The following is a 17,067-nucleotide window of genomic DNA, read 5'->3' on the forward strand; positions in this document are numbered from 1 at the left end:
CCTTTTGGGATGCACCATCACAATAACAAATGTGGGCTTTGAAGGAGGACAACAAATTAGCTTTGCAGCTGTTTACCGAGAGTGTCTCCCAAGGATGTGGGGCAGCATGGGAGCCATCACAAAGGTGCTTGTTTGAAAATTTTACAAGTGGGTGATAGAGGCTGATGACAGACTAATCACAGATGGGAAATTAACCTTTTGCTACTGAATGAGAGATAGGGTGACCAGACAGCAAGTGTGAAAAATTAGGATGGGGGTCAGGGATAATAGGAGCCTATATAAGAAAAAGACCCAAAAATCAGAACTGTTCCTATAAAACCGGGACATCTGGTCACCCTAATGAGAGATGATAGGTTATGCAGGGCACTGAAAGTGAACACAAGTAGCTTATGCTTGATACAATGGAGAAGAAGGAGCTGGTAAAGAGATGCAAAGAGAGGGGTGCCATGGTCAAACTGACAGGCTAGGAAAAAGATTTTTGCAGCAGCCTTCTGAATAGATATCAGTAGGGCAAGATTGTCTTTGTCAAGGCCAGAACATAGTCTGGGTGTGAGGATGCAGAGAGAGCTCAGACTCAAAGATGACTGTGGGCTCAGAAATAGAAAAAGTGGTGTAAAGGAATAGTGCTCTTTTGGGGAGCTGGCCCAGAGTGGTGACTACTACAGCTTTTATAAAAAGTAGCATATCGTTGGAAGGGGCTTTGACTATTATTCATATTACCCAGCCAGTCCCCTTTAAAGGAGTGCAGAACCTCTGTAGCCTTTGCTTACAGACAGCCAGAATGGAGAAATTGGTTGTCTCCTCATTAGTGCCCAAGCAGGAGAAAGTACTGCCTTTGTTTGTGCTTTGTGCTCCCACACAAGAGCAACCACAAGTTGCAGGAGCAACCACACGGTGCTGAGTGTTACGTGCTTTCTTTCAAAGGTGATCCTTAGCCGGTGTAAATCAGTATAACTCCACTGAAGCCAATGGAACTAGAACAATTTACACGAGCTGAGGTTCTGGCCTGGAGAGTAAATAGCCTATGATTTGGTTACACTTGGTTTACTATTCTAAAGACTAATATGAGTGATTACATAAGCATTTTTTCATATTATTTAAATATTTAATTGATGTTCTTAGCTGTACGATGGGTGTCAGTAATGCATTAAGATTGGGGCCAAGTTGTCTTATCTTGTAAAATGGGTGTCTCTCCACTGACTTCAAAAGAATTTTGCCCATTTACAGCAAAATTTTGGCCAGCAGAAGATTTGGCCTGAGAAGTCTTATTAATTTACTCCACACAGGTGTATTCGTCCTGCAATCAGATTTGATCTCTCAAGACTAACTGTAAAGAAATTTTAAGATTTTTAACTACAATAATTTTGTTTGAAGAATAACTACAACAGATGTTATCTTTCTCAGTTTCCTAATACATATTAAGCTCTTGCATTTAGGTTGTTTTTTCTTTATATTCATTAATCCAGTCCTTCCTCTTATTTTTAATAACAGAAATATCTGTTTCTTCTTGTTCAATCAAAGTGATTACCTTAAGAGCCCTACTTTTAAAATAATACCATTAAAAAGAAATTGTGGATAGATTGTTTCATTAGCATATTTAATTTGCATATGAAACTAGCTTTCTGAGGATTCAGAAAGGGAATTGTGGAGGTGGCATACTTAATAAAAAAGATCTTTTAAGTTATTTAAGAATTTTCTAAAGTTGGGTACAGAAAAAATAAAACCAGCAAAATACACATGCATATGCACACATCTCAGAGAAAATAAATTAAATCCCAGGAAGATTTCTAAATACATATTTATGACTCAGGAATGTGCTGCAATCTAACCTTGTTGAATCAAAACTCTGTTGTGGGAAAGCCATTTTCTACCTTTGGTTTCAATACAGCCTTAGTGTATCAGATATTCTCAGCTAAACTGGATTTTTTGTTAAGTCAGAATACTTTTTATGAAGTGCTAATCATCTGTCTGTATGTACAAAGTACACAGGAGACTAGTGTATTCAGAAATGTGCCATTGCAACTTGCACAGAACTTGTCCTCTGTGGAAGCCTTTACTGTGCAACTAAGTAATAATTTGACTCTTGGAACACCACATGGCCGTGTAAGAAAAGGGATGTTGATACAGCTGCCCCCAAAACATACTGCAGTGGACAGAAACTCTGCTGGAGAGAAAGTGTGCTCTTTGTTACAAGATTTGAGAGGGAAGGGGGAGTTTTTGAAGCACAGCAATTAGTTCATGGTGCCAAACAGTTGTCCCAGTAAGCATCTATAACTAGGAGTGTTAAGGAACTTCACAGGAAAATCATGGTCAACAGAAGAACTATAGGTAAAAGGTGCTAAGTAATAATTAGGCATGTGGCAATGGGAGCCAGAACGAATATGAGTTCCACTATCATACCATACAGTGGTGGTTCTCAATTTATTTACTATATATGGTCCACAATGTGGTGTTTGAGCCATAGGTTGAGAACCACCGTGACAGATGCACACTGGCCCGCTCAGCCCTGCACTGCCAGCCTTCTCCTTCTCCTCCTCAGGGGCAGACACACACAAAGCACCACACCAACCCCTTACCCAGAGACATCCTCCCCACAAACCCATATGCCCAGCACCACCCACCCAATGACCCCTCTACAGAGCAGAGCCAGGTACGGAGCCCCAATTAAAACCTCTGTCAACACCACTAGTTCCTGGGCCTGTGCTATCCATCACCCCCTAACCCGTCACTGCCCAGAGCCCACCTCCCCCCCAAAAACCTCCCCAGAGACCCACTCTCCTGCACCCCATCCCCCAACTGCACTCACCAGCTCAGCTGCTGGCAGGAGTACCCCAGCAGGACTGCCTGATGCCCTCTTCCCCCCACTCAGCTGGCCCTGGCCCTGCAGATGGGAGCAGGAAATTTTGAATTTTTTTTTTTTTTGCACACAGCTGTGCCCTTCATTGCATGCGGCCCGCAGGTCGTGGCTTGAGAACCACTGCAATACAGGCTTAGCAGGTCATTGGTTTCAGTCAGCTGCAAACTGCATGAAACTAGAGACTGACCCATGACATGGACTGGGTGATAGCACAGACGTTTAGGAGAGAATACTTCTATTATTGAGGCAATTCCCCAGTGCAATCTCCAAACACCATCAGTAGGATGCATCCTTAGCTGCTTCATGCACACAAAGGCAGAGTGAGTGAAACCAGAAACTATATTGCCCAAGTGGCTTGTAGTTTTGTAATTTGCAGAATCTGGTCTTCCCTGCACCACTACTTGGATATACGCAGCACTACATACTCCACACTATCCATTTGCTTCTACAGAGTATGCATTGGCAAGAGTGTACAGTACACAGCCCTTTCTTCCTCTGGCCATTCTTGCTTTGATATGGACCTCACCCACTTCTTCAGTGTGCTGTGTGTGAGGTGCAATGTCCTTGTTTAATTGCACATTGGGGCAGCATAACAGATCTATGATCCTGGAGTAATTCCACCCTCTTTAAGTGGGACAGCACATACCTTTTTTTATTTGCTTGTGCAACACTAGACAGGTGGGATCAGTAGGCTCTAGAATTATAAAGAAAGAGAACTGAGATTTAGAAATAAGCAAATATGGGTTTTATTCCTCACTTATATGTGACATAGGGCTTGTCTACACTGGCACTTTACACTGATGCAATTTTCTTACTCAGGTGTGAAAAACACCAACCTGAGTGCAGCAAGTTTCAGCTCTGTAAAGCACCAGTGCTGGTAGCCATGCCCCTTGAGGTGGGTTTTTTTAGAGCACTGGGAGAGGTCACGTTACAAGCCACGGCAGCGGTTTAACATTGCCAGTGTAGACTAGCCCATAGTTCATGCTTGTTTCAGTCCATGAAGCACAGTATCAGATCAATGGTCTTTAATAAATTATGTAGTTTAATGTATACACTATGGGCCAAATTCTGAAGTGCTTATTCAGTATTTTTCTTTCTTTTCGTAGGCTAACTCCTATTGACTTCAATGGGACATTGCCTAAGGAAGAATTGAGCAAAAAACAGAAGAAGGCCTTCAGAATTTGGCCCAATGGTTTTAAAAGTTGCATATTACAGATAATCTAGTATCCTAAAACATGACTCTTGTCTGAGCTTAAGTCCAGAAAAGATATTGAGTGAAGCCATATCAGAGCTGTCCGGGGTGGGGGGCAAGTGGGGCAATTTGCCCCAGGACCTAGGCCCCACAGGAGCCCCCACGAGAATATAGTATTCTATAGTATTGCAACTTTTTTTTATGGAAGGGGCCCCCAAAATTGCTTTTCCCCAGGCCCCCTGAATCCTCTGGGTGGCCCTGAGCCATATATCATAAAGATAAAAAGCAAAGGGGGGAAAACAATGTTTTTTCTTAAGTTTACTGTTTGTCTTTACACTGGCTAGATCGTTTTTAAAAAAATTCCAACCAAATAACCTGATCCTGCAAATACTAAAAGACTGCCTTTACTCACAGGAGTCATAGGACTATTCCTGTAAGCTACTCCCACACATAACTGTTTGAAGGATCAGGTCCTAATATTATTTCCAAAGGCTGGTTTGGTTATTGTATGCTAAATATGTGTTGAACACTTAATTTTTTTTAACTGAATCCACTGAAAAACCCATCACCATTTTCATTGTGTTTAGGTAGAATTAAACAATATGATCAAGCTACTGAATCTGTAACTAACTGTTGGTGGGCAGAGTAATAATTTGTTTGGATGGGGTAAAGAACGGAGATATCAAATCAACAGTGTTTTGAAACATAGTAATTCTGGAGAATCTGAGTTTCTCCGTCTAGTAAACATTTGGATGGTGTGAGGCTTACCCTTACAATGTAAGGTAAAGAAACTTGTGTTTGATAGTATAAGACTGAGTCAAGAAGAGGCTTCAATTCCTGACTCTGCTACAGACTTCCCATATGGCAAGTCATCCAACTTTCTAATGCATAAGTGTCCATCTGTGTAAATTGAGAATATTGTTATTTACCCAGCTCATTGTGGTGTTGGAAGCTTATTTCAACAGTGTTTGTAAAGCAGTCTGAGGACTGCAGACAGAAGGAGGAAATAACTTCAAAGAAATGGAAAATATTTCTTTAGGACTTTGTCCATTATAAACCACCTTCTACATTTTTGCTCATTATTATAATTGTTCCATTTACACTGAGATCAAATGAAAAGTTTCTAATGATAAGAATTTTACCAAAGGTGAAAAGTATACTTTCTTTCGTGCCAGTAATAGCCGATTGTCTGCCAGAATACAAGTAGGTGCTATTAGGGAATGACTTAGAGAGATAATGGATTGCAAACTAAAATGGCTTAATATAAGAAGTGCAGTGTTCTCCCAATATAGTGGCATAATTGTCTCTCTTTTGGTATCATCTGTTCTGTCAGGTATGTTAAAAGAAAACTGCTTGAATTGAGACAGGACTCAAGTTAGCAGATTTTGTCCATTATCAAATGACTTCAATTAAAAAGCATATAAAACCACTAGTGTTTTGGCTTTACGACCCCACAGACATTTTACATTTATTGCTGAAATGTGAAAGTTAAAAGTAAAACAGCCAAACCACCACTACCACCGTTTCAATAGTTAGTCTTAAAATAACATTGCCCTTTTTCAAACCAAGCAGCTAGTCAAAGTTTGGGGCTGTGACAGATGTTCTGGTTCAAAGTAGAAATTGATGGATCCTGGTATCTTTTTTTGACGCAGTCTTGTTGATTTACAAGGCATGTACAAAATCATGTGTTTTTGAAGCAAGAGGAACCAAGAACAAAAGGAGCAATTTCTTAGTTTACAGTTCCAAGCTTCTTTAATCAACAGACCCAAAAGCTGTCTCTCTAACTTTTTTTCCAGGTCACACTGTTTTAACAGACTACTTCTTGGCTTTTTCCCTTTTTCCATCCATTTCTCTCTCCGTTCTTGTCTTTTTTCAGTCTTTTGACCAGAGGCGGCTCTAGACATTTCGCCACCCCAAGCATGGCGGCATGCCGCGGGGGGTGCTCTGCCGGTCTCCGGTCCCGCAGCTCCAGTGGACCTCCCGCAGGTGTGCCTGTGGAGGGTCCGCTGGTCCCGCGGCTCCACAGAAGCCATGGAACCAGCGGACTCTCTGCAGGCACGCCTGCGGGAAGTCCACTGGAGCCGTGGGACCAGCGGACCCTCCGCAGCCATGCTGCCGAAGGCTGTCTGCCTGCCGCCCTCCCGGCGACTGGCAGAGCACCCCCCATGGCATGCAGCCCCAAGTATGCGCTTGGTGTGCTGAGGCCTGGAGCCACCCCTGCTTTTGACTCTTCTCCTTTCCCTCCCTCACATCCCTTCCTCACACCTATCCAGTATTCAGCCTAAAGCTCCTGGGTGGGTTCACACACACTCTTATTTTTTTCCCCTTAAGCTTACATTTATGTTAATTGAAGAATGTGTTCAGACATATCAATCTCAATGGGGTTTTTACTCTATCCATAACAAGGTTTCATCCAGCTTATAACAATCTACTTCCTTCTCAGTTTGAAAAGAAAGCAATTTATTATACAAGACAATAGAAAACATTACAAATGCAGTATCTCCCAACCATAAACACGTAATTACCACAGATATCTCCAGTTCTAAGTAGAGAGAAAATCTGTGGTATTTCTGATACTTCTGGGTGGTAACTGTTGGCAAATACTGACATTTTAGAGGTGTCCACTACAGGGAGAATGTAATTACCCAGCTTGCAGTTTGTCAAAAACATCAAGGATCAAATTCTGACGTCTGATAAATGGTCGCACAAGCTAGAATTATACCTTCTTAATCTCCTGTTGGTTACTTTCTAAACTCTTTCTTCTTTGAGAAAATGATGCTGACTTACTTCAACAAATATTCACACTCTTGCTAATGTGCAACTGTAACCTCACATCTTCTGGGTGTGGTGTTCTGTCCCATCTAGTGGCACCGAGACCACTTAGAGAGAGATTAATGAGTCTTCTTTACAGCCTTAGCTAAGAGGCATATAGCTTTTAGCTCATGCACGAGCGGCCACAGGTTCAACCCCACCCATCGATGACCAGGGTCAGTCGATATTACACAACTCACATCACCATTTTCATCCCTTTTAAATTTGGCAAGAGGATTTTAAAATGTTTAATTATGTAACAAATGCAATGACCCTGTAATGTCCACAAGTTCAGTTCAAGAGAGCAGTGAATTATCTGGTACAAGTCCAAGTAGATTTTTAAATGTTAGGCCATATGAATCTACAATATCATGATACCACATTTTACCTATGCCCTGATATTTATGAGCAGCTTTGCTTATTGCAGATTTTTTTTTAAAAATAATTTTGCATTGGAGCTTTGTGAAACAACCAGTGAGCACACAGTTTTTCTTTGTGGAACATGAGATTATTTTTTTATGAGCAGAAGTTAATTGTATCCAGTGTGAAACTACAACACTTGGTAGCAAAACATTTTTTGTGTTTTAAAGAAATTACTCCTCCACACCAAACATATCAGTCATTTTGTATTTTCATGAAAACCTGAAAAAAATATTTAAAAAAAAATGTTTTGCAAACCATATTCTGCTGCTCATGAATCTGGCAGCCCCATCCATTCATGAAGTAGATACTTTTTTTAAATTAGATAATACTGTTATTGGGATTCTGCCCCTTATTCGGATTGAGTGGTACTCCACAAGTAGTGCCATTGAAATCAATATGTTAAAGACTTGCAGAAACTGGCCCTATTTTTTTAAACAGTCTGTTTAGAAAATCCTGCTCCAGTCCAGAGGAACTCCTGAACTATTCAGCAACCCTCTCTTTCTCCCTTTACTTACACTGAACACTGCAGTCTCATAATTTACGGATTTTGGGGTGGGGTATGTAATGGTTATTAATTAAGCATGAAGTAAAATGGGTGTATGTCTAGTACGTCCATAGGTTATGACCTCTGTTCTTATCAAGTACTGGTGTGTCTTTGTTGGCTAAACTGAATGCATAGAAGCAATAGAAAAAGAATATATTTAAAGACAATAGGGGTCACTAGAGTTTAGTGTTTGCCATGAACACCATCTATTATATGAAAGGCTATGGTTGTTAAAATCTTTGGTGCATGGATAATATTCCTTTTAGTGTTTTGACTTTTTATCAGCCATTTTATTAGCTCCAGTGTTATAATGCATCATATTTAGTTTTAGAGACAATTCACTTTCACTGTATGGTATTATATTGTGTTCTGTCATGAACTGTTAATGTGATTCAGTAACTGAGTCTGAATGAAGAATGTTTGTGATATGTGATGTAGTGCATTCAAAATGTCAAAAAGAAAATATTTGGAATTAGGTTTCATTAGATAGCATGCTGATTAACAGACATGATATTGCTTATGTGTATAGAAATGATCATAATGAAAAGTACTGATTAATTCATTATCCTAAAAAACCAGTCCAGACAGTCGAGTAACATGATGTCATACCAGCAGATGAGTACCAGGCACAGAACTTTTATATCAGCTCCCTATAGAGGAAGCTGAAAGACTAAATAGATAAGTCCTCTTCATTTGTACCAGCAGACTGAGGCTACTGCTTAGCTAAGCTTAAGGGTTTGGGTGATTGGTTGTTTTGCAATGGCTCTATGATAATTGTCTTTATTTTCTATTTCTACCACCATTTTATATTATAGGATTATTTTTGAATAAGGCTTCCCTTTAAGCCTTTCTTCTTCTTTTCTCATTTTCCTTCCCCTTACGTTGGAAGTATCAAGCACTCATTAGAGGCAAGAATCAAAGATATATGTCCTCCTTTTTGTTACCTATTATAATTAAATGGACATAGAAATATTTCTTTCTTTTGAGTTTGGTTGCAGATACAGTAAAGGATATCCTTTGCCAGTTAAACATAGAATTAGCCTTTTAATGAATGAAATGATGTGGTTGCTTTAAAGCAAACATAGACTTCTGTATGATGAATGAGCAGTCTCAGAGTTGCATTCGTGATAATGATTGATTTCATATTTACTTTTACAAGAATGTGTAGATGTCCCAGTCCATAGTAGGGTCCTTGTACAAAACTCGTGTCCATGTGCCTGGTGCTTAGAATTCATGCAGCAAACATATTTAAATAAGTAAATAATGAACTGAAGAAGGTTCGACCCTTTCTTTTCCTTCCAGGCTCGGGACTCAACGATGGGCAATGGCATGAAATCCGGTTTCTAGCTAAGGAAAACTTTGCTGTCCTCACCATTGATGGAGACGAAGCCTCAGCAGTTCGAACAAACAGTCCTCTACAAGTTAAAACTGGAGAGAAATATTTCTTTGGAGGTAAAAACTACAATACTAGCATATCTGCTTAGTGCTGTCCTTTTATTTTCTATACGATAGGTCAATGTGGATGTTAGGGTGAAACTCAGTACTCGCAGAGTGTTAGTATTTTGGATCTTTTTCAAATGGCTTAGGTGATAACTGCCAAAAAAAAAATAAACTATTTTATTAGCCATTCTTTCCCCCATGTGTGGCAGTTCCTGATACTACATGAGATGCTTTATCCTACTTTCTGAGGAGCGCATTCCCAAATCCATGTTTTGCAGCTTAAAATCTGTTGGTGAAAGCTTGGCACAGAGGCAGAACCCTGTAGTAAGGGTGGCACAGAGCTGATTGCATCTTATTGGGAACTTCCCGATGCCACTTTCTGAAAAGGTACATCATATGGTCTCCACGATGTGGAACCAGTTTTACTTGCTGGTATAGAGTTGGAGTATGGACCTGTCTCTTCCTCTTTTGAGCCATGATTCAGGAACACATTCCTATTTAGGACAAGACTTAACCATGTGTTTAACTTTAAGCATATGCTTAAGTACCATTGGAGTTGATGGAATGTAAATGCATGTTTAGAGTCAAGACTGTTTAATATGGATGGACTTTAGGATGTATTTGACTGTTTTTCAGAATTGGGGCTCTAGATTGACTAACATTATGAACCAGGAGCAGTCCATGTACTCCAGTAAGGTTAAGACTACAACTATTAAAAGCCCTGAGCAAAGACAACTTCTTTGACTCTCTCCCACCATCTTGTGTTATCCACAAGGGGCTCAGCCATAATATAGAATTTTGTTTTTAATTTCAAAGAGCCCTTTTCACTGTAGATATTATAATATACTGTTTTAGATAATTGTGCGTATATCAGCTGTCTTATTTTATCACATTCAGTAATGGTCTGCCCACGCAGTCTTTACTCAGGCAAATCTCTTGTTGAGATCGAACACCTGAAATCAATGGAATTTTAGAACTGATTGATCCAAAGGTAATGTGAGTTTGTACATCAGGACACTGGGCATAAAATAACTTTGTAGGGTTTTTTGAATAGAAATGTGCTTTATTTTTAAACTGGTTATTTGAATCTTGCAAGCTGAGCAGCTAATGGGGAAAAAATACAGTGTTATGTATGCTCCTGTTATTCCAGGGATAAAAACATTACTGAGATTATGATTTTAGTGCCCAAAGCGGAAAGAACAAAAAAATCCTTGCAAGATTATTCTCATTTCATTATCTTTCATCAGTGAAATCATTAAATATATATATGGAAATTAGTGTTTAAATAGTCCTACAAAAACCCATATACACTTAATTAAGACTAGATCTAATCGTCTTGATGTTCTATGCCACAAATTTCTGGGAAATCTCATGGTAATGATGATACTAAAAAGGAGTTCTTGACAGCTAATGCCTGTCATAGTTTAATCTGGCAATATTTATAATAAAAATTCACCTGTCATAAAAGTTAACCAGTGTTCATTCACCCTGTCTCTGCAACTCCCCTTGTGATCCTCCATCTTTCCCTGTGTCCCTACTACTTCACCCAATGTCTAGGTGGTGCTTCTTACAGTGTTGTCTCTACCAAGAGCCCCAACATAGCCAACTGCCTCACACAATATTTTGAAAGATTGTTTTCCATTCAGGAAAGTACTGCTGTGACTTTACCTCAAAATAATTAGGGACTTAGATGGTCTCACTAAAACAAGTTATGAAGAAAGAGAAAAATCAGATTAATAAAAAACTAATATGCCTAACCACTTCTGTGTTAAACCCTGAAAAAGCTAATCTAGATAGGCACAAACTATGCCATTATAAGGAATAAGGAATAATTTATGTTTCTGGAGACGGCATCTTTTCTCTCTGGCATGTCTTTTATCCTCTGACCCTTTGACTTTGATCTTGTGATAGACAGCATATAGTCTCAAGGTAGATATCATTTCCCTTTCCACTCACTGTCAAGTGTCTGATGTCATCCTATTTCATCTGTGATCATTCTGATATTAAAGGTTCATTGTAATTCCAGAACCCACCCCCCACCCGCATAAAAAGTCCTCTGTAGGATATTGGAGTCTGACATCAACTGTCTTTTGTATGTTTCCCAGATCAGTTCAGCATTGTACTTGTTGCTTTGGATCAACAATATGTGTCATCTTTTTCAGCTTGAAGTTCTTTTCAAAATGTATCCAAAGAATATGTATTTTGCATACCTTGTGTCCGAATTTGTTTCCAAATAAGCATCTTGCACTCCAAGACCACACTTTTGCCTTTTAATTGTCCTGGCAGGTGTATTGAACCCAAAGCAAGCTTGCTTTCTGCTTTGCACTTGAGGGACACATCTGTTTAAACTTTTCTCAACGCTAATTCTGCTTTATATCAACTATAAATTACAGACAGTTAAAGTCAATCTCTTGCATAAATATGTTAGAAAATCTAGACAATATGTTCACAAACCTCTGTAAACAGCAAGGAGTATTCTTCCCTTTCTATTGAGGTACTCCTCTCTACTTCTTTTTATGTATTAGTTTTCTGATTTTTAGTTGTGTGTGTTTTGTGGGCAGTAAGGATGAGAAGAGTTGAGGAAAGTAAAGCTTTTATTGTCTCTTTTTGCACTGTTCAATAATTGTTTCATTTCCACTGAAGTCAGAAGAAGTTTTGCCATTCACTTTAGCAGGAGCAAGATCTGACCATAATGTGTCAAGTACGTATCTTTTTTTTTTTTATTATTATTATTTCTGCAGAATACTCATGGCCAGTCAGTCAGCAAAGGGATAATTTAATTCTCCCCCAAGTTCAAGGGCATAGAAAATGTTTGTTGTTCACTGATGGATTACCAGCCAAAATTATTATCTGGGTGATAGTTAAAGATGCTTCAAATGTTTAAGGGAAGGCTGTCTGTCTGTCTGTCAATATACAAGTGCCTTTCTGGAGAACTGAGTACAACAGTTATAGGTATTCTATTGAGATTTTGGAAATTATTTTCCAGGGATACTATTGCAAATCTGCAAATCAGATGACCAGCCCTGGTTATATGAATACCAACACTGCCTCTCCCCACCCCGTGTTAAAATGTGCCTCCAAATGAGCTTTTTTTCTGGACACTTGGACTTCTACAGCATCAGTTCTCCAACAACTTTCTCCCCCTAAGACTAGTTAATATTTACTACTTTTTTGTCATTGACCAAACTTTTTTGTCAGGTTGATCCTGCTACCAGAATTGCCAGTTGGCCAGATGCTATGTGACATGCACATCATATTTGTGTGCTATTGTCATTTGAACTGATACGTACTTTATGATCTAAGGGAAAAGAAAAAAGAGGACGAGGAAGAAAGATGCATGGAGTTAATAGACTGATATTTAAATATCCCAAAGATGGTTAGGTATATCGAGACTGTTCTTACAAGGTTTGTAAAACTTTTCTAGGAGTCTCTGATAACAAATGCTGTCCTAATTATACTTTTCCTACCTTATCCTTGAAAAAGCTACATAAATGTCACATCTCTTGTGTTCAAGTTTTCCCCATGGGATTTCAAAACAATTTTTTTTTGTTTTTTGTGTTTATTTTTTAGAAGGCCTTAGTATAACAAACACAGGGGTTGGGATAGCTGTTCTCTTTGTTTAACAAGATTTTAAACATTCCTTTTTTCAGCACAGGAATAAAGCATTTTTGCAAATATAAGCTGTAGAATTAATAGCAAAGTAATTAAATATACAGTAATTTACCCACCAGATTGACTCTATTGTTGTGACTATTACTATCAAGTTATACTGTCATCAATAGAATTGCACTATATTTTCCCATGGAATTCTTTTCCTTGAAAATTCCCATTGAAAATGCACATTCATATTTAGTGAAAATAGCTTTTGCACTGAAAACATACTAAGGATGTGTTGTTGATAGGAAAATAGATATCTTAGTTAAAATTGGTAATTAATTAAAATTCGGGTGAGGGAAAGGACACAATTATATGAAATGAAATTGCAACAGTTTTCAGGCAAAATAAAATAAAACTGAATTTCACACAGTTCTCCTTCTCAGCAGTATCTATGAAAGTCTTCAGTTTTACTTATTTAAAGTCTGATTTCAGGCTTATTGATGATTCACTCTGACATAGGATGACCAGATGAGACAGTCCCGATATTTGGGGCTTTTTCTTATGTAGGCACCTACTGCCCCTCCCCCATCCCGATTTTTCACACTTGCTATCTGGTTACCCTACTCTGACATGGCTGCTCAGACAACAGAAGAGGGCAAGGGCATGGCTGTACAGGACTTAGCTGAGTCACAAGTCAGATGCCAAGGGTGGGGAGAAAGCAGGCTTGGTGAGGATGCTACTTACTTGTGTTCTGCAGGCAAAGAGGTGTAATGAGGGCAAGAAGGAGCAAAGTATAGGCAAGGCTGCGATCGATTGGTCTCTTGGCTGGTCATGAAGAGAGTAGCATGCTGCCCCTGGTAATGGCCTGCCACATCTGGTAGTGGTTCCTCACTAGCCTCTCGAGTGAAAGAGCAATTCTGGAAAAATCATGACTTGGGCACTCCTTTGAATCAAAATTCCTTTTGGAGCTGATCTTGGGAGGTGTGAATATGTGTTGCCCCTCAATAAAGCTGAGAGTTAATTTGCAATCTAGCGCTTAGTTTGTATGGAAATGTTTATCCTTGGTAAACTACACAGCCACCAAAATGTTGTACACAATGTATCATAATTAATATTAAGGCAAAGCTCTGAATATAGGCAGCTAACAGAGTTTCAGAAGGCATAGCTGTGGACTTTGTGTTTCGAGGTAGCAGGACTTAATTATTGTTCTGTTTGCTTGTTTTCTCGCTCCTTCTGTACAGGCTGCATAGTTTGCTATGGCTTCCTGAGTAAGCAGCTGAGATAGGTCTGTTTGTTGGTGCATTGGTAAATTCCATGAGGTTCTGACCCTTGGATCTTTGATCAACCCCACTGTTTGCAGTCTGAGTGGTTGGTTGCTCTTTGGTGGTGAGGGGCAGAAGTGAGCTATGCTGAGCAGGGAGACTTGATATGAAAAGTCACTCGCTAGGCAAACTCAAGAGCTGAGAACAGAGGCAGGGATCGGAGAATGAGGGAGCTTGGAGGAGTGTAAGAGCCTTTCCTTCCAGGCTCAGCCCTGTGTGATTTCAAGGTGGCCGGTAATGGAACTTTGGAGGTGACCTGCAATGGAGGTGCCATATTTTCTTTTCTGCCTGAAGCAAGAAGGCATTTCCTGTTTATGAGAGCATAGTTGGTGACTGTGCTGGAGGAAAAGATTATTGGATTGTAGAGGCCAGTAGAGATGTTACTGAGAATTAGAGAAGCTGAGGGGAGTTTCCAGATAGCCAGGTTAAGGAAACACATCAATACTCCCAGGTTCACGGAAGAAAGGATCTGGCCACCAAGAAGTCAGAGAGAGTCTGAGATGAGGCCTGACAGCTCTCAGTCACCAGAGGCAAGAGGTCATGATGGCATTCTACATGGCTGGAGACAGATAAGGATGTGCAGGCTATGGCCACCATACACAGAAGAACCAGGAGGAATTCCACACAAGTAGGTGTTTCCAATTGATATCAAGTCTTCATGGAAACTGAAAAGCTACCTTTCAAGATCCATCTGGCCTGAGTGAACGGAGAGATGTACAGGACATTATATGTGGATGTCAGCTCAGCACAACTTCTGAGAAAATTAGACTTGCCCACAAAGATCTCCAACTATCCAATGAAGACAGACTATCCTTTCTGGGGATTCAATACTCAGAAGAATCAAAAGAACATTCTGCAAAGAACAGACAGACAATAGAATAGTTGGCTATTTTCCTTGAGCGATGGCATGAGATGTCACTCTGTGATTGGACAGGCTTTTGAAGTCGACGCACAAGGATCCATTAGTGATTGTTCACAATAGCTGTGTTGGAGGATATCTCACAGATAATACATGGCTTCAGAGATTACCAAACAGAAATGTGCTTAAGGAAAGGAATGTCAAAGTGATCTTCTCAGAAATCCTTCCTGTCCCATAAGTGAAGAGAGACCGAAGATTCTGGAAGTGGTACTGCTGGCTAGGTAAATGGTGTAAGGCTTTGGTTTTGTGGAACATTGGCCCACCTTCTATGGGAATAGGGCCTTGTAATTTGAATGGCTTCTACCTGAGCAGAGTAGGATTAATCTGCTTGGGGACAGGCTAGCTACAGTAGTCAAGAGGGTGTTAAACTAATAACTTAATCAAGAAAGTAAAGGAGGTGAAGAGAAGAAATTCTTTAATTGCCTATGCACCAATGCTACGAGCCTGGGTAACAAACAATTGGAACTGCTGATTTATTAGCACAAAATCAATCTAATTGGTATTTCTGAAACCTGGTGGGATGATTCCAATGACTGAATGTTAAAATCACTGATTGGATCTATTAGGAAGGATCAAATGGACAAAAGGGGATGGGGAGCAGCACTCTACATCAAAGATGGAAGGAGGCCACATTTGGAGTACTGTGTCCAGTTTTGGGCCCCACACTAAAAGAAGGATGTGAAAAAACTGGAAAGAGTCCAGAGGAGGGCAACAAAAATGTTTAGGGGGCTGGAGCACATGACTTATGAGGATGAGGCTGAGGGAACTGGATTATTTAGTCTGCAGAAGAGAAGAATGAGGGTGTGATTGATAGCTGCTTTCAACTACCTGAAATGGGGTTCCAACGAGGATGGATCTAGATTGTTCTCAGTGGTACCTGATGACAGACCAAGGAGTAATGGTCTCAAGTTGCAGTGTGGGAGGTTTAGGTTGGATATTTGGAAAAAATGATTTCACTAGGAGGGTGGTGAAGCACTGGAATGGGTTACCTAAGGAAGTGGTGGAATCTCCTTCCTTAGAGATTTTTAAGGTCAGGCTTGACAAAGCCCTGTCTGGGATGATTTAGTTGGGAATTGGTCCTGCTTTGAGCAGGGAGTTGGACTAGATGGCCTCCTGAGGTCCCTTCCAACCCTGACATTCTATAATTCTACCTGTTTCCAAGTCATTGATAACTTGGAAGAAAATGATCTTGAATGCTTTTGGATCAATGTCCTTAACAGATAAAGCACAAGATGTGGTATTAGTTGGTGTCTGCTACAGGCCAAAAAATCACAGAAAAGAACAGGTGCCCAGGTCCTTACACAGCTATCTATAATGTGTAAGGAAAAAAAGCTGTGTGATTATGAGACTTCAGTTTGAGTGACACACATGCTCAAGGTCTGATGCTGCCATACTTTGAATTTCCAAATATTATGACAATTTCCTAACTCAAAAAAGTGTATCCAACATGAGGGAATTTTAAATTAGACTTTGTCTTGATAGATTTAAAAGGCTCACAGAACTAAAATGTAATGGTAGCATAGTAAGAGTGATCACGGCTTGCTGTACTGTTGCGTATAACAAGTCAAGTCTCAGAGGTAATGGCTTGTTAGGCCAATCCACCCTATCCTGCTCATGGGAATGGCATGTCATAGCCTGATGGCTACTAGAAACAGGTATCTGTGATTCCACCATAGTCCACTGCCTTCCACAACTAATGAACTTGGACTACTCAGATTTGAAGTTAATTTTTCCTGTTCCTAGACTGACTTGCCTGAAGGGGCTAAGAAATCTCCATCTTCCCTGGTTTGAAATCAGTTTCCTTTCTCTTTTGATACAGTTGGTTCATGGCACTTTATTCTGGAATATTTGCTGCAACCTCCTGGGTTTTCACAGGATGGGCTATTTCTGTTCACTACCTTCTCTACACCATTATATCCCAGTGCAAGGTAGATACAGTAGTGAAATGCAGCACTGATTAAT

General features: G+C 39.9%; 1 protein-coding gene across 1 annotated transcript in view; it reads left to right on the forward strand.

Annotated features, from left to right (window-relative positions):
• Positions 1–17,067, forward strand: part of CNTNAP2 (contactin associated protein like 2) — a 1,679,055-nt gene that overhangs the window by 997,442 nt on the left and 664,546 nt on the right. The window contains exon 9 of the mRNA XM_030551435.1: positions 9,130–9,279. Coding sequence (XP_030407295.1) covers positions 9,130–9,279 — 150 coding nt within the window. The remainder of the gene's footprint in view (positions 1–9,129; positions 9,280–17,067) is intronic.

Source organism: Gopherus evgoodei, chromosome 2 (genome assembly GCF_007399415.2).
Source record: "Gopherus evgoodei ecotype Sinaloan lineage chromosome 2, rGopEvg1_v1.p, whole genome shotgun sequence".
In the NCBI taxonomy this organism is placed as follows: Eukaryota; Metazoa; Chordata; order Testudines; family Testudinidae; genus Gopherus; species Gopherus evgoodei.